The following is an 18,953-nucleotide window of genomic DNA, read 5'->3' as shown; positions in this document are numbered from 1 at the left end:
GGATTGTGATTCATTTTAGAGTGTGTTTGCTTTGCATCCTTTGATGGGACTGTAAGTGCAGTGTGTAGGTTTGTTTGTGTGTGTGTGTGTTTGTGTGCATGTGTGTGTCTATTTGTGTGAAACCTAATCTAATACAAACAGACACACCTCTTCATCCTCTACCTCTCTCATACTCAAAATCTTAGACATTCCCCTCGCTTTTACTTTCACACACACACACACACACACACACACACACACACACACACACACACACACACACACACCTTCATGCACACACACACGCACATGCTCACACACACACACCCTCCCAGTACCCCATCTCCAAGGGAACACGGGGATGTCTCTATGGCAACAAGCAGCTTGCTCCACTAATGAACCGGTTGCCGTAGCGACCGGGTTGGCTGTGCGCGAACGGGAGACACTGAATAAAATAGAGAGAGAGAGAGAGAGAGGGAGAAAATGTTATGTTACTCCTCTGCACAAAACCCCCGTGCAGGGTTTTATCTCTTTCTTTGTAGGACACGCACACTCCGAAACGTGTGTGTGTGTGTGTGTGTGTGTGTGTGTGTAGAGAGAGAGATTAAGATGAGTGACAGTGAGTGAGCGAATGTTCTGTGTTAGGAGAAAGTGTTGGCTACAGAGAGGAGCCCATGCAGTAATGCAGCAAGAGGCAGGGATCCTTGCAGCTGGCTGTAACTGTGTGGGCCAACCATCCTGCTGCCGCCTCAAGGTCAACCCACTCCACTGGAGAGAGAGAGAGAGAGAGAGAGGCTGAGAGCGAGATAGGGAGAGAGTGATGCCAAAAAACCTTCTGTCAGCCATCTGTGTAGTGAGTTACGTTCCACTTTGCTGACTGAGCTCTGAGCCGTTATACACTCGGCCATTCACGACCCCACCAGAGACACTTAAAGCTGCACCGAACTGCCATTCATATCCTGTCTGCCGCTAACTGAGGCCACACAGGGAATCACCCGTTTTACTCCGCCGCTGTCTCCCCCTGCTGGCTCAGAGATCCACTGCCACAGCGTTGGACTCCCAGCACTGTGTCCCAGTTTCTTACCATATAGTAACACTAGTGGAAGAAGTATTCAGATCCTTTGCTTAAGTAGAAGTACCAACACATTAATGTAAAAGTACTTCATAACAAGTTAAAGTCCTTTAGCAGCAAAATGTACTTAAAGTGTTAAAGTAAAGGTGCTCGTTTTGCAGAATATTGGGCTGTGACTGATGTATTCAATAAATTTAACAAAGTACATTATTACTACTAATGAGTCAATGCATGAACAGCATTTTATTGTTGTAGCTGCTCGTGGTGGAGCTAGTTTGAACTACTTTGTCTTGAGATGCTAGATTGGGTAGGAAATAAAAATACACAAAGTTCTGCTACATAAATTTGGATGAATTTTTCAGAACTTTCCTTTAATCTATGCGGGTTTTTTTGTGAAGTTTTACCTCAAACGTCTCTTTGGTGGAACTGCAAACAACTCATAGACATCTGAAACGTGACAAACAGACACAAACACACTCTGATTATTTCGTAAAGAGCCACAAGCCAAAAAGTTTGGGAACCACTGGTTTAAATTTAATAATCCAGTGTGATTTATAAGCTCATCGTTATGTTATTTTATGTAAAATCTTCATCTGAAAAGTAACTAAAGCTGTCAAATTAATGTAGTGGAGTAGAAAGTACAATATTTACCTCTGAGATGTAGTGGAGTGGAAGTATAAAGTACCTCAAAATTGTACTTAAGTAAATGTACTTAGTTACTTTCCAACTTTCCACCACTGCATACTAACTGTATACAGAGAGAACTCATTGTACAACAAAAGTACAGCTAAATGTTGTTAAAAAAGGTTTCTGATGTGTTCCTAAAGCTGTTTCACTACTATTATTTTCTACTTTGTCCTGCTGTGAGTACAGTAGCTCCTCCGTTTCCTGTGTGCATTGCATTGTGGGAGAGTAGTGTCAATCAACAGCACACAAAAGAGGCGGTTTAGCATGCATACTGTTTTAACAGTTTTGACTATACTAAATCTGTCACTTCTTCTGAACACACACTCAGAACCTGATTAGAGTGACTGTGTGTAGATTTGGGACACAGCCGTGGACAGTGGCTCCTACGATCTCTCCGAGGGGTCCTCAGATCAATTTAAGGAGTCGTATGATAACTAATGAGTCAGAAAATGAGTAAAAAATATTGTTCTGCTACACAAAATTTGTACTCATTGTTTTCAAGCTTCTCTCTAACATAAGTGTTTTGTTTCAACATTTCAGGCTGTCACTAATTATTCAAATGAAACAATAAAAATGAAACAAGCTCAGAGAGGAGAGAAAAAAAAATCACTCTTTGGTGGATGTAAGCGAGTAGATACTGTTTCATTTTAAGGGGTCACAAGCTAAAAAGCTTACTGGTTTATTTCCATTGTCACCTTCAGCTCATTAAAATGAACTGCTGTGCTTCTTCCTGCAACAGAAAGTTCAAAACACCCCAAAATTTTTGCATCGTTGCATTAGTTACTGTTTATTATGGTCTGCCCCCCCCCCCCAACAAATATTACAGATCATTTCCTCCGGCAGGGTCCTGTTTAAAAGTTTAAAGACTTTATATTAAAACACAAAGTTAATTAAAACAATGTGCTTCATATTCACAGTTTCTTTAGATTGACTGACAGTGATCATTTTTCCCATCATGCCCTGCAGCGTTAAGATTGATGCACATGATCAACTTTATTTGTATCATTTTTAACATCAACTTGACCTCACTTTTGTTGCCTTTTGTATTTCTTACCTTGTTTTCATTGCTTATTTCTTAATCACTTATAAACCACAACTTTTTAAAATGTTCTTCACATATAAAGGTGTTTATTAATGTAAGTAAAGATTATCTTCATTCCCTGATATTTAGCATTTCTTATTTAACAACTGATGCACTGAAAACTGAACCATGCGTCCTGTTCTGCGTCCTGTTCCTGCAGAAATGTTTGCGTTTTAACCCGGACGCCACGGTGTGGAAGGCCAAGCAGCAGGTGCTCTGCTCCCTGACCGAATCTCTGCGGGACGTCCTGAACTACGGTCTGTTCCAGCCGGCTACCGATGGCCACGACGCCAAGTTCCTGGAGGAGGAGAGGCTGCTCAGAGAATACCCTCAGTCCTTTGAGAAAGGGGTGCCATATTTGGAGGTACTATTCCAGTCTTTTGACACATTTGTAAGACTAGAAAAGTGTATGTAGCCTGAATGTCCTCAAGATGTCACTGCTCTTAATTCATCACGTCTCCCTCCTAAAAAGATTAAATGTATTTTGGGGAACTTTAACAGAAGTTTGTTCAAACGGAGAAACATCAAACATTTGTCTCGCTGTGCAGGTTCTTCTTCTTGGTCGCCTGGAACTAATGTGACATTTTGAATTTTGAGTTCAAATATTCAAGCTGCGTTTTAAGGCACTTTATCTACTGTAACTGTGTTATTTATGTTTGGCCAAGTTGTATAAAAACCTGCTTTATGAATGAAGTTTCATACACATCTTAAAAGAGTGTCACAGCAGCGTTCAGCCTCCCTGCTCTGTTTAGTTCTACACCCTCTAATCTCTTATCCAGTCTGTACAGTTACCTCCTTTTCACGCTGTATTACGACCCAGCGGAGGCTCTAAAACATCTTTAAACTGCTGTAAAGCCAGCCCATTCCTTTCACACTTCTAGTCGTCGGTGAAGTAGAAGAGGAGTTTTGTATAGCAAACCAGATAAAGCTTCTCCGTACAATAAATCTGCAGGCCCCATTTCGTGGATCTAGGCCAAAAGCTAAGAGAATTGAGGACAAAGGCCTTCTGTGGTGGATTAACTCTTCCTTTCCTTTCTCTTTTTCTCCCTCTGCTTTAGTTTCGATACAAGACCAGGGTGTACAAACAGACCAATCTGGATGAGAAGCAACTGGCCAAACTGCACACAAAGGTATAAAAACCAGTGTTACAGTCATACGAATGAGTGTGCAAGGGAATGTAAATTGATACTGTAACAGTGTGCATGTGTGTGCCACTAAGCATGCATGGTGCAGGTGTATCTGTTTATTTTACACATATCATTTGATACTTAGTGCACTTGGCTGTGCTGCAAATGCACCGTACTGTACAACACTGAACCGTGCTATTTCCTGGCAGAAGGAGCTCTCTCTGTACTCTGTAATACAGCAGCGCTCTTATCTCCTCGTGCAGGCCAGCCTGAAAAAATTCATGGATTATATCCAAACCAGCGCTGTGGACAAGATGGCCAAGTTCTTAGACAAGGGCCTCGATCCCAACTACCAGGACGCTGATACCGGCGGTAAGAAGTGCCACAGAGCCAGAGGAACTGTTACCTTGACTCATTGTCATTTAGCATTTACCTCAGCTCCACTCGATCCATCACCTGTCCATAATAACAGTAGAATACACGTGTGTTGCTGTTATTTTAGCATATTTTTAGCATAGCGTATTTTTTAAGCAAGTGCGTTATAAGTCGAAATCATCACATTCATGAGATAAATAAAATGGCTTAATTAAATAATAATGTAAAAAAGACTTTTACATGACTGCAAGAATCCTACTTGAGTATCTGATGCAGCAGCTAGATATATAGATTAATAGATGCTTTATATGACTGGATGTGCCCTCTAGGTATAGTATTTAAAATAAGTAGATTATATACAAAAAAAAAAGAGAAAAAACCCGCAAGACAAATAAATCCAGCTCAGAGCTACAGAAACACGTCCCAATTTACAGAACTGTGCAAAATAAGCTGATAAGGATAAACAAAGAATGCAGTTATTATCATTTGTGTAGATAAGACTCTCAAGGGACTTAAGAGGACCCAATTATGCTTTTAAAAATAAACTCTAAAACCTTAAAATCAATTACAGAACTGACAGATAACCAGTGTAGTAAATATTTAGACTGGACCGATGTGATTCCAGCTGTTTGCTTCGGTTGCAGCTGTGTTTTGTTCATGTCGAGGATGAGAAAGAGACTTCTGACTGATGCCAGAACAAAGCCAGTTAAGAGTTAAACTAAAGTTCGTTAATGAGCTGCAACAAAGACACCGAATATTAAAAGAATTAAAGTTTGATTTTAGAGATGGTTCTCAGAGGAATAAGGAAACTTTATTTACTGGTTCATCAAAGACTCCCAAATGTCTAGTAGATGGTTTAACATTGGCAAATAAGACATTGTTTTAAAAAAAAATAGCTTGGGAGTTAAGGAAGATACTGATTACACTTGCTACAGCTTATCTCATCCATCCATCCATCCATCCATCCATCCATCCATCCATCCATCCATCTACCCACGTATCGACAGTGTTTTCCCTCATTTGTCTCATCGCATCAAACAGAATAAACATGTATTTGAGATACAAAATCCCCAAGCAGCTAAACTTCTCTGACTTGTTGCTCTGCTGTATAAACTCGACCTTTCACCTCTCTGCAAACAACAAACCTCCCCCTCTGTTTTCTGCACTCAGCTCTGCAGCATGTTGGCTCTGACGCTTCTTCAAGGATCTGAGCCAACGCGCTTCACAATCCGGTGGCTTTTCTCAGATCCCGTTACTGTTTACGGGGCACAAGCAGACGGTTCGTTTATAGTTCGGGTGTGCTGCTCTGTGTCAGTCCAGCCGCTGTGGGGGCAAGTGTCAAAACACTAAACACACCCTGTTATAACAGGTGTAAAACACACTTCCGCTTCTGAACACCGGGGGGCAACAGAGAGCCCTGATGAACCCCCTTCACTAACCTGCTGTACTCACATCATACGGGAAAGACAGTGTATACAAACACCTGAAAATGATACTAATGCCACTGTGGATGTCAGGGTTTGATGTTGGACTCTGGTTTGTGGATTTGTGGAGTTAAGTGTAGCAAATGATACATTAACAGAGCTAAGGTTTGCTATAAAACTCACTATGTACAAGTGATTAAAAAAAAAAGCAATATTAGATCACCCAAAATATACAGAAAATGCAAACTGTAGCATCTTCATGGCTTCAAATGGTTTCCTCTTCTTTCTTGCCTGAGAGGTCAGTGTGTTCTTACAGTAAGTCCATAAACTCTGGATGCAGCATTAGGTATGCAGGGCACAGAGGTGATCAAAAGCCTTTAGAAAAACACTTCTCTGTGGTCTCGGGACTTAAATATCCTCACCTTTGTTAACACTTCTTACGTTCGACCTGCCTATCTCTCTCTGAAACCCTCTCTTGATGCTTCCCGGCCCAGCAGAGGGCTCCCACCGAGGGCCTTTAATAGGACATGAAATAATTCTGCAATATATTGAGCGTGGTTCCTGTTAGCGGGGGCTCACTTCCATCACTGCCAAGAGAAACTGCTAAATGGGGAATTCCCATCAAGTCATCGTGACATGGTAACTTCAGAGGACGTGCGGTCAAAACACCCCCCCCCTCTCATTATTATTTGTACCTGAGATCGACAGAAGCTGCTCAGAGATAAAAGCCTGCAATCGTTTTCCTCTTTGCCAAAAAAACTCTCTTGTCGCCATGGCAGCCAGCGCTCTGTACTCTGTTTTTTTTTTTTTTTTACTGTGGGAACACTTTGAATGCTTTTATTCTTCTAGGTGCTGTTGAATTTTCTTACTGCAGAAGTTCAGGTGTGTTAAATGAGGTTAAGGGTGTTGTGACACAGTGTTGCTTTTATTTTTAATTTTATTGAGTGTCTTTGTTGCTTTATTTGGCGCCAAAGTAACATATATAGCGGAGACGAATATGAACATTTGCAGGGATCTTCACATTTGGTTTAATTGTCTTCAGGTGTGCAGTTGAGTAACCTGTTAATAAAGCCTGATGATGACACTGGGATTCAGGACTGATGTCGTTTGTGTGGAGTAAATCTTCTGAAAACTGTAAACTCTCTGAAACTGTCAGAAACTGTACCTGAAAATTATCTCTACATCTGAAACTCTCCGTCTGTCTAAAACTATACAACAGCGTTCGCAAACTACCGGCCTTGTGGCCAAAATCCGCCCACGAGAAAAATGTCATAAGGCACCGAACATGTTTAGGATGTATTGTTTGAAACTGCTTGAAGCTGTTTTGTTTTAATTTTATCCCATTATTATTTTAGTAACCATTTAATTTTCTTGTAAAGCGAAAAAGCATCAAAATTAGCTTTTTATGTCATATTTCACAATACAAAAGCTGCAGCGAACTTCACAACTAATTAACATAAACACATTATGTTCAATCAGCAGAACTCTGATTTATTGCAGTGCACATTTAATCATCCCCCAAAAATAATGTCAACATGTTTTTTTAATGTATTTTTAATAGTTTTGTATTATTAGAATGAAGAAAAATGTAGTTTTGTCTCAGACTGCTGGGGATGTGTGTCAGTGTCTGGGTTTGATTGACGTTAGCTGGCAGGCTACCGATGTTACACAGTACAGAATAGAAACAAAGTAAACAAACTGCTGTAGCTACAGACTAACAGGGATTTTGAAGACCAACAACCAAACCAGCATCTAACAGCTCTGAAGTGTCATTTTCAGGTATATTCAGCTACATGTTGTTTAATGTGCTGCTGCTAGCAGCTAGTTAGCTATCTAGCCTGCTAACTGACATAAGCAGTGCACTTTTTCCCGGGTGAATGTTTGCTTGGTGGCTCGTTCAACAAGCTAAGCTGCAGGACAAGACGTGTGTTCATGTTCGTAAGTTAGATAAGAAGGAGACGTTAGCAGGAAAGCTAATGTGGGTTGTGTTGTGTAGCCGGATGCAATCAGGCTCAGTGTGACCGTCCTGCTCCGCCTATGGTTGCATGCCACGATATTGAACGATTTGGTTTGCTGTATTGAAATAAGGACTCCAGCTACGTGAGCGGACGGCTGGTATTTAATTGAAACAATGTAAAACTAGGGGGCATCATCATAAAATCAAATCAAATGTAAAAATACAATTTTTTCCCTTTTGGTTTGAGATTTTTTTCTCAAAGGAGAACACAAGATAACAAAGCAGATAAGTACGCTGTAGTAGACAAAAATATGCTATTTAATTTCAGTTGGACTTTAAGCTTAAAAGACTGTTTGACCTGAAGAACAAACAGTTTCCAGAGAAGTGGACAGTTGATTACTTTTTGTTTTTGTGTCTAATCTGAAAGGACAAAGCTGCTGTTCTCCAGGAAAACAATTTCAAAGCAAGGAAAGTTTATATAGTTGAAATGTATTATTGAAACAAAAAACTTTAACTAAAATACTAAAAATACTTTTCCACTGAGTATTTAAGTCGCCAACTGATTAGTCGATTGACTATTTTGATACTCGATTATTCATTTTGAGTTATTTTTTAAGACAAAATACTAAAATAATTCTTTGTTCCAGCTTCTTAAATGTGAACATTCTCTGGTTTCTTCAGTCTTTTATGACAATAAACTGAATATCTTTCGGTTATGGACTGCTGGTCATGGACAAAACAAGACATTTTAGGTTGCATCTTGGGCTTTAGGAAACAGTTACCAACATTTTTCATAATTTTTCTGACATTCTATAAACTAAACGATTAATCAAGAAAATAATTAATTGATGATAATCGTCAGTTGTAACCCTCGTCGCCTCCCGAGGAGTAAACAGCCTGGCCAGTGACCTTCAAATAATTTGAGTTTGAGACCCCTGATCTAGAACAATCCCTGTGACCATTAAAACTTTCAACATTACATCTGAATGTGTGTGTGTGTGTCCTCCAGAGACTCCTCTGTCCCTGGCGGTGCAGTGTGAGCCGGGTGGAGGTGAGTCCATCCGGGTCCTGGTGGAAGGAGGGGCTCATATCGACTTCCGCGCCAAAGATGGACTCACACCGCTACACAAGGCTGTTCGAGGCCACCGCCATACAGCCCTGCTGGTAAATATTTATGCATGTTCTTGTCCTTTTATGCAAAAGCTGTTATCTAACCAGTAATGAGTTCTCATTGTCACGCCATAAAAGGAGAAACTCCAACGTACACCATCTATATCTGCAAGATGGATATTTGCCCTGAATTCGATGCAATATTCTCCTCATTTGTGTTTCTGTATAAGCAAACAAGCTGAAGACAGAACAAGCCAGACCCTCCCACTCAGCATCCACACCCACCCACACACAACATGCACATGTACAAAAAATCTATTATTCTATTGTACCAGAGAGAGAAAAAAGACATTCAAATTCAAATCGCCTGGTTTTTAAAGGCATGTTATACATTTACATTTTAGGCATTTGTCCAGATTTTCAGTTCCCAACTCGCCAAGAAGACAGATACCTGTAGAGAGGAAACTCATTCAGTGGGAGATAATTGCATGTGTTACATTGTCGGAGTCCATGTTTTCCACAAAGGAAAGAAACAGCTGCTAAACTGCATAAAGATTTACAGCAGACTGTGATTGAATACATAATTCTCTCCCACCCGAGGAGTTGCGTGACCTCTGTGAACCGCTGGCTATGAGTTGCCGTCCTGATTTAAAATTCCATGAATATTCCTCGACTTTCCGTAACTAAATTGAAAGCCGCCGTAAGATTTTCTTCTTCCTGCTTCTTTATTGCTGGGTTTTTAGCTCATAAAAGTTTTAAGTCATCATTAATTTACTGCTTAGCAATAGTTGCATAATTTATCAAACCTCCTGATGAATGGTCTGTACATGAGGCTTTACCTTTTCTCGCTCGGTCGCTCTGCAGGTCCTGCTGTCTCTGGGCGCCTCTCCGGATTACAAGGACCGGCGAGGGCTGACACCGCTCTACCACACTGTGCTGACAGGGGGCGACACCTCCTGCTGCGAAACACTGCTTTACCACCACGCCAAGCTGGGCATCAGGGACGAGAACGGCTGGGACGAGACACATCAGGTACATCATGTCTGTACGTGTGTGTGCGCATGATTTGACTCCCTTAAAGGATGAGTGCAAAATGTTTCAAGTCTGTCTTTAAACAACATTCAGGAGCCCAAATGAACAGCGAAATAGGTTTTTCTTGCTATAATCATTCCTCTTCTTCATAGAAGATCCCTTCATAATGTACTTACAATGTAAGTTATGCATAAGCCTCCTCCTGTGACAAGCTAATATGAAGCTTCAGCGTCCAAATGAGTCAAATCAAGCAGATATCTTTCAACGTTACAGTCTTTTTAGAGCCAAAGTTCCTCTTTTTGTTACTATACTTCCACCTGCAGCTCAACAGGGAAACACAAAGAGGGAATTTGACGCTAAAAAGACTGTAAACGTGTCAGATATCCACTTGATATCCACTAACTCAGACTGCTGAAGCCTCAAATAAGCTTCACATCCACTTTGAAGGGGATCTTTTAACAGCCAGTATGAACAGGAGGAGCGATTACAGTGAGGAAAACCTCTTTTAGATTCATATGGACACCTGATTGTTGTTTTAAGACTTGAACTTGAAAAACTGTGAATCTATCCTTTAAGACTTCAAGGGAATCCTCAAAGGGTCTTTAAAGGGGTTTTTCCAGAGCAGATTTGCAAGCATATAACAGTCATATCAGTGTAATTCACTATGTATTAATGCTACATAGGCGTGCACTGGTAGCCTACTGGTTAAGATGCACGCCACGTCTGCAGACTCTTGTCCCTCTTTCTCTTCATTTCTTGTCATCTCTCTCTACTGTTCCTTATCTAATAAAAAAGGCATAACCTGCCTAAACAAATAAAGAAAGCATTATAACTGTTAAAATCACAGATTCAATTTTTTCTTCTGTTATCTTCTGTTTTATGTGTACACAATTAATTCAACAGCAAAACTGTAAGAGGGTGCTCGGGGCAAAGATCTTTGAATCTAACAGGGTCAGTGGCCTAATTTGTGTCTATTTGTGGGTTATGATATGAAAGCACCATTTAAAAAAAAAAAAAAAAAAAAAGTCTTGCCTTTGGTTATTTGGGGTGTTAGTTTCTGCTCTTTATATTGCAAGTGTGCAACGTCCGTGCATGCTTTTCGTAATGCACCAGTATACTTTGTGTTCCAGTATGTACAGCGTCCGTGTCTGCGTCAAAAACCATTCATGCCATGAAACACTACACCTCTCACCCTTCATCCTACCCATCCTGCCTCCGCGGCCTCGTATTCCGGCGGCGAAGCGGACATCCGAGGCCAGGAGATAAAAAAAATAAAGGTATCCGCCTCTTCATCTCAGTGTAATCATCACCCACACTTCATCAACATCTGTCTCTCCTAGCAACTTGTGGCCTCCATCTTACACTGTCTGTGTGTGTGTATGTGTGTGTGTATTTTGTATATTTTGACTGACACTCAATATCTTTAAATTTAGATATTTCAATGACCCCAAACTTAAAAGCATTCAATGTTTAATGTAGGTTTTCAGCCCCATTCATGCAGCTTTTTATTGCCTTGAGGTCATGAAGATATACCGTATAAAGCAGAGACATAACCAGCAAAGTCCAGTTATCTAAATAAAACCTTCTTATCAACGTGATACCGCACTACAAAGTTTTTCCTATGAAAGAAAATAACGGATGTGGTGGAGGTTGGGAGTTTATCATACTTATACTATCACCACTTACCAACGAATAAAAGGTTATCATTCTTTAAAAATATATATATATATTTGTAGTGTACTAGTGACTTGGTAACGTAGCATGAAACACATGTATTATTGTTACCTGCAGTTAATTATAAATTACACACTGAGGTGTCCTGATATTATTTTAATGGACCTGCCCACTAATTAGAAAGTGAATGTTGCTGTGGTGTAATTGATAATAATTATTAATTAAGATTAAAACATAAAATATCTACTATAAGCTTGACAAACAACTAAAAGTAAGAAAAATGTAACGTGTATATATGTAGTTTTTATATCCATGTTTATCATTGTGACTAATATTATTGTTATTATTGGATCTATCTTGTGTTCTCTCACTATTTTCCCGCCCTCCGAGTTTGCAGGTGGTGTTAGTATAATGCGGTGTCACTTTATAACTGTGACCTCGTGCTTCTCTCTGTGTCGCTGTCTCGTCTTCATCCTCGTTTTCCTCCTCCTCCTCTCTGTCCTCTTCTCTATTAAACAACCACATAAATCCTTCCTCTTTCACTTTTCTGTACATCTTGTTTTACTCTTTACCTTTTCCACATCCTTCTGTCCCCTCTCTCTCTCTCTTTCCATCTCTCCGCCATGATCTGTTCATCTTCAGGCCTGTCAGAACGGTAACTCGCAGCATCTGGAGCACCTCCTCTTCTATGGGGCGGATTCTTCCTCCCAGAACGCCTCTGGAAACACTGCCTTGCACATCTGTGCTTTATACAACAAGGTAGACTCACTGTTTCACAGGCACTTATCTTCCTCCTCCATGAGTAGAGATCTCAGCTTCTATAGAGTGAAGAAAACATTCTGGTAAAACACGTACAGAAGTATAATGATGGGTGCTGTATGTAAGAATCCTGTCTCGTAATACCACCTTGTACCTCAAGAGGCGATAGTGAGTCGCTGTGGTTTCCAGTTTGCTCTCAGTCTAACATGAGAGGATGAAGAAGCCTGTCGCCGCCCGATCGTAAGTTGTAGCAATTTACAGCAGTTTCTGGGATTTAAATAAAATAATATTATCTTTGGTTTTACTGGTTATGAAAAACACATTTTTCCTGTTTTGGTAAAGAATGTCTCAATATATGGTGCTAATTTCATCATCCATTAACACAAGAGGCTGGTAAAACGCTTTCATTCCTTGAATAAAGTCTTGTTAAAAAAGCCAAACTAAATTACCTTAATTATTCATTCCATTATGAAAAATTCAATATATAATTATGCATATTTATTGTGATAAATTTTAACCTAAGATACTTTTTAAATTCATCAAATTTAAGTGGACCACTAGATTTTGGTAGGATTGTTAAAGTCACACTAATGTCACACTATATTCCACCTATCGACATTAAGTGTGACTTCAACTGAAGCTTTCCGTGACCTTTTCCTTTACAAACTTCTGCATTTAAGAACCTGAATCTGTGCTTTGGTGTCGTCAAGATATAGAAATGCTACGGAGATGTTAGAGTCAGCAGTAAACTACCAAAGAGCTGCAGAGATCAGTGCATCAGATCATGACGACAGACGTTGACCGGCTGATCACATCTCCAAAAAACTTTCCAAACAGGCGTTATTTGGATAAACTGACCACATGTTGGGAATCTAAATGGTTACTTTCTCCTCTGAAAAAATATGAAAACTTAATAAAGTGACACAATAATGGGCCTAAATTGAAAATTACAACAGCTTTTAGCCTCCCTCAAAATCTCAGCCATTGCTGCCGGTTGCTCGGGGCAACACTACTTCTTCATCCTCTCGTGTTAGACTGAGGGCAGACTGGAAACCACAGTGACTCACTATCACCTCTTGAGAGACAGGATGAGCTGAGGCTATTCATACATATTTGTAAGAATACATATATTATATGTATATTCTTACATATAGCACACAAACATTCAGCTCTTTAGGTCCAGCATCCTGAGTTTGGAAACACCCTCATTCATAAAATCTAATTAAAATATGTATCTTCCTTGCAAAGAAGATGAAATCAGAGCAATTAGAAAATGATTTAAATTGTACCTGATGATGAAGTGTGAATAATATTGTATATTATAAAAGTTATGTCAGCAAAACAAGGTTTAAATTTTGACAAACTAGATATTTCTGTCATATTAATGTTTCATTTTTACGTAAATCTCACCTCAGTTTGCTTTTAAATCGTTTTCATATAACATATTTAATTGCAGTAACAGAAGGAAATGCACACAGAGTCAAAAGAAGACACACTTTCTCAAACCATTGCATACATGTGAACAAATAACATTTCTACAGTAAACAGTAATTATACAAAAAAAACATTTTACCATAAATTAATCAACGCTGTTTGTTGCAGGAAAGCTGTGCACGAATTCTGCTCTACCGGGGAGCAAATAAAGACACAAAGAATAACAGCGGGCAGACCCCCTTTCAGGTAATGGCTGAGTGTCTGGCTGGGTAATTATGCATGTTGGGTGGTTGTATGGTTTAGTGTTTTATTAAGTTAACGTAGCAGAAAGTGCCAGGGTCCTAATTTCACTTTAAACCATTATTGTGCTGCGATGCACACAGAGTTCCCAGGTGGCAGGATTGCGTGTGACCCCTTAATCTGGATACATTAACTCTGTCAGTGCAGAAAAACACAGATGAGACGATCTGTTGTGTGTGTGTGTGTGTGTGTGTGTGTGTGTGAAAGAAAGAAAGAAAACAAGAGAAGAGAGCAAGGAGAAAGCTGTGTAATTTGCTGCTGGATTGTGTACTGACCTGTGTAATTTGGGGAGAAAAAAAGAAAAGGGTTGAAAGCATTTGGGTAATGGCGAAAAGAATAACAAAAATATCTACGCATGTGAGAGTACTCATTAGTTTTTGCTGTATAATTATTTTTTTTAAGGAAACAAGCAAATCATTTTGACTGAATCCTGTAACCTGATTGGCTGAGAATCAAAATGCACCGAAGAAAACGTCAAAACTAAAGTAAAGAAAGAATCATTGCAAAACCTCAAGGTTGTTTCAGTCTCTCTGTGCAGATCATATATATTTCCTGCATCAGGGGAATGATCTGTATGTTTCTATTAAATATGATCTAAACGCATAATTAAAAGGTGGATGGTGTTTATGTCCGACCCTCAACGTAAAGCAGCAGCAGCAAAAGAAAAGGAGAAGCTGTCTGCACAACGCCAGGTTGAAAAGTTGCAATAATTACTTTGGAGCTTGCAAATGTCATCGTGTGGACAGCTTCTCATTTTTCTAAACACATAACAGCCATTAATCTTCTGTCCATCACTTTTAAATTTGCCAGTTTGAGTTGGAAGTGTAGAGCGCTTACGAAATGATTTACTTTAAATATACACAAGTATAACGCTTCAGTAAAAGCACACAACAGGAATAGTAACCAGTCTCTTCCACCCTTTATAGTCTGTGCACTCATTTGCTATAAGGGTTGTATGTACTGTATTTATATGTGTGTGTGTGTGTGTGTGTTTTCATCAGGTGGCTGTTATGTCTGGCCATTTTGAGCTGGGTGAAATAATCAAAAACCACCGAGATACGGATGTGGGTAAGTATCTGAGGTGAAGTTTTCATGCCAGTTTGGAGATGTGTAATGCAAACAGTCAAAGTTTGAATTTTTGCTGAGTTTAAATGATACACATGACTTTAATCAGCAAATAAAATGAAGCAGCAATGAAAAATAGAATCTATAGAAGAATATGCAACAGTATATTTGGAAATATTTGGATGGAAAGTCTAAATAAATATGAATTAAAGGATGTGCAAACTACGATCTGCACTCACCAAATTCTCATTCTCTCTCCCATTTCCTCTCACCTCCCAGTTCCCTTTGTGGAGTCTCCAAAGTACGCCCCTCAGAGGCGGGAGAGCACCCGGACGCTGGCAATACCCCACCCTCATCCCTTCCTGCGCGCCAACAGCGACAGCAGCATGAACCTGCCGGACTGGATGGCGGTGCCCAACGCTCCGACCACCAACATCGTATCAGTGCAGGTGTGTGTGTGGATGAAAAGGTGCTAAAGTGAGTCAGAGGAAACAAACTGTAATAGATGATTAATATTAATCTGTTTAGTAGCTGCTTTAAAGCTTTAAACTGGATCACACGGTCCTCAACACTGCCATTAAAACTGCAGATGTTAAAAACCCTCCGATATTCCGAGCACGTCTAGGACTTCCTGTCCGAGTTGAGCGTCAACGTTGATTCCTGACATTGCAAACAGTAGCTGACAAAACAATCTCACCTGAAGGTCCGTTTAGTAGCTGTTCTGGAGTTTTTGGCCTCTTACAAGAATTTAAAACTCCACTGATGTATTACACACACTGATGTGTATCTAATGCTGCAACTGATTTGTGAAGTGCGGACTGCTCGTGGATGTTAGCGACTCCACTCAGGAAGGTTTTGAATGTATTTTACTAACTTGTATTTCGACACAAAGGTTTCTAAGTGCACGAAGCATCATTAGCTGGCACAAGATTTAATACTTTAACAAACAATCACTGAACAAATTACAGTTATACTTTGTGCAACAACATTAAACACAGGGAAGCAAAACAAAGTTGCTAAACTGGAGATCAGGATTGATCCAGTTGAGAGTGTGTGTGGGCAAACGGACTTTTCTACCAAATTGTCCAATTTGTTGCTAATGTGATGTGATGCTTTCTCTGTTTCTATCCAAAATGTGTCTGTTTGGGAGGTTTTATCCACTTAGTCCACTATATGCATTTACTTGTTTTAAACTTTCAAACTTTCTTGTGATTTGGGTTTCTGTTGTCCACTTTATTCTAAGTGTTTTATTCTAAAAGAGATAATTATGAAGGAACTGACGGAGAGCCGGTTAACCCAAAGTGAAGAAATTGTCAGGATGTCTTACGCAGGAACATTTACTGAAGTTTACTTATAATACAAGTGAAAACACTGCAGTTCTGTGGTCTACTTCTGTACAAGAGTATTTAAACCCAAATAAGGTTATTCTTCACTCATGAATGCCTCTATTGGGTATTGAACTATAAACAATACACTATGCTGATTAGAGTTAACTGGAGTCACGTAGTCTGTCACATGCAGTCCATTGTAAGAGGAGACCAGGACACAGCCAGCCTTATCAAGACAGCTGCATATCTCAGCCAACCTCAGCAGGCAGAGAGATGAACTCCGCTCTGACAGAGACGGGTCATGACCTGCTGCTCCCAGGATAGAAGAAGACAAGAGAATGACCCGGAAAACACGAATAATGACAGATGTGTCTTTTTCTATAAATCTGACAGCTTGGGGAACCTGCTAATGTCCATATAAGGAGAAATTACCAATGCAGAGATGAATATGTGCTAAACAACAATTCATACGCAAATAATACAATTTAGAAGAACTTTATACAGTGGATGACCTTCAATGACCTCTAGTGGTGACCAGTACTAACTGCAGTAACTTATTTCTTGCTTTCTCACATAAACCATCCATGTATTTTAGTTATTATGTGCAAAAAGAAACATATCATCTTTTTTTTTTTTATGGTAGGTTAAGAGATCATCCTGAGTGACAGCCCATAAACATGCACCATGTAATAAAACTACATAACTACATAGACATTTGTGCACGCAAGCTAATATATTTATCATGTTTTATAAATGTTGTTTTCATCTGTAAACATTATGAGCTCTTAAAAGAACAGTCAGTCCTCATTAGGAGAGTTTTCATAATTAATTATAGATACGGAAGTCAGAGAAAGTCGCAGCCACAAAGACGAACAGATAAAAAATAAATAGAAAAATAGAAAATGCATTTACGTTTGTGCAACCAGTTATCAAAATTAAGATAATACAGAAAGTAAAAAACTATAAACAGAAGCAAAAATAACAACAATAACCAAAAAAAATGTAATCACAACCATCCAGGTTCATGTTGTTAGATAAACGTACACATCATGGTAGAAAAATGATGCACAGCTACGTAGTACACAGAATATTTGATGCTGTAATAACATGAAAACATGTGCATGGATGTAAATGGGAACATCTCTAAAAGGGCAGATGAATGTGACCTGTTTTTACACATTAATATCTGTCATGAAATATGTTTTTTTTTTCACTTTTCTCTCCTCTCTGTCTCTCTCAGGGATATAAGCATACAGGTACTCTGCGGAGCTCCAGCAGTCCCAGAGGGGCGAGGACACGCTCGCCGTCCCGAGGGAGGATCGGAGACAAGGAGGACCGGAGCAGGCAGAGCCGGAGACAGGGGTGAGCGGCCAAGACAGACATCTGAACAGGAACCTCTCTTTTGCTTTTCTAACAAGAGCAGAGGTTCAAATCAGTGCTTTAAGAGGCCTTAAAAATGCTTCTTTTTCTGTCTGAGTTTCTCAGATATGCCTCAAATGTTTTTGTGGTACATTAGCTAAATTTACAGTGAGGAATATCTGGTTTTATAGATTTAGTTAGGAGTCTGAGTAGATCTGAAATATCTCAAAAAATCTTTGATTTGCTGAAACAAAAACTCACAAATTAATATAATCAAAGTGTGATTCATAATTAGTTAATTTCCTGATGATTAGAAGATTGTTTGATCTGTTCTGCGCACGTAAGAACTACAAATTACATAAATTAAACCATTTGATTTGCCAAAACAGGACAGTGTTCTGTTATTTTTGTAAAACTGTCAAGTCTGAAGTTGTAAGTTTAAGAGAGACTTACACAAAGTAATTAATACATAAATGTAGTCACCTATACCTAGAGGGAGTTTTAACCTAACCCTAACTTCACCTTCTGCTGTCTCCCACACAGGCCTGCACCCGCCAGCACTGCTGGACAAACCGCCGGCCAGCGGAGACGCCTCTACAGCGCCGTCCCAGGACGAGTCTTTGTAGCTACTCGAGCACACTCTGCCCAGGGCGAGCGAGAAATCAGCTTCAATAAGGGAGACAGGGTCAAAGGTGAATATATGTGCATTTTTAATGGCATGATACTCAGTGTGTGTGTGTGTGTGTGTGTGTGTGTGTGTGTGTGTGTGTGTGTGTGTGTGTGTGTGTGTGTGTGTGTGTGTGTGTGTGTGTGTGTGTGTGTGCGTGTACTGGAGCTTTTTCTGTATTTTGTCTTCCATGAGAATTCAAAGTGTCTGTCTGGTTGGGAGTCAGTGTTGGTGATGGTTTACACCTGGTACTAACTGCAAGTCTTCTCTAAAGGTTTGTGGAAGGACATTTACACAACAGCAACATATTTATATAAATGTAACAACAGGTTGCATGTGCAGTAGTCTGTCTCTTTTTGTGGCGTTGGAATAGCCCCAAAATTCCTCCGTCCTCCAATATGCAAGTTGCTGACCACAGGGATTTAACAATGTCAGAGTTGAGATTAAATTATCAGCTTTTAAGCTAACACCACTTAGCTAACTGATAAAGTCTTTTGGACACAAAGCCAGATGCTCCTCCTCA

At 39.7% G+C, this 18,953-nt stretch overlaps 1 protein-coding gene across 1 annotated transcript in view; it reads left to right on the top strand.

Moving 5' to 3' along the window:
* The window catches only part of shank1 (SH3 and multiple ankyrin repeat domains 1), a 99,529-nt gene that overhangs the window by 44,205 nt on the left and 36,371 nt on the right, over positions 1-18,953 (top strand). The window contains exons 3-13 of the mRNA XM_067616422.1: positions 2,980-3,183; positions 3,878-3,949; positions 4,210-4,318; positions 8,712-8,866; positions 9,677-9,844; positions 12,161-12,277; positions 13,880-13,957; positions 15,013-15,079; positions 15,356-15,525; positions 17,645-17,766; positions 18,307-18,455. Of these exons, the coding sequence (XP_067472523.1) occupies positions 2,980-3,183; positions 3,878-3,949; positions 4,210-4,318; positions 8,712-8,866; positions 9,677-9,844; positions 12,161-12,277; positions 13,880-13,957; positions 15,013-15,079; positions 15,356-15,525; positions 17,645-17,766; positions 18,307-18,455 (1,411 nt within the window). The remainder of the gene's footprint in view (positions 1-2,979; positions 3,184-3,877; positions 3,950-4,209; positions 4,319-8,711; positions 8,867-9,676; positions 9,845-12,160; positions 12,278-13,879; positions 13,958-15,012; positions 15,080-15,355; positions 15,526-17,644; positions 17,767-18,306; positions 18,456-18,953) is intronic.

The sequence above is a fragment of the Thunnus thynnus genome, chromosome 17 (genome assembly GCF_963924715.1).
Source record: "Thunnus thynnus chromosome 17, fThuThy2.1, whole genome shotgun sequence".
Lineage (NCBI taxonomy): Eukaryota > Metazoa > Chordata > Actinopteri > Scombriformes > Scombridae > Thunnus > Thunnus thynnus.
The sequence above is the reverse complement of the archived record's forward strand: the minus strand, read 5'-3'. Positions and strand labels throughout refer to the sequence as shown.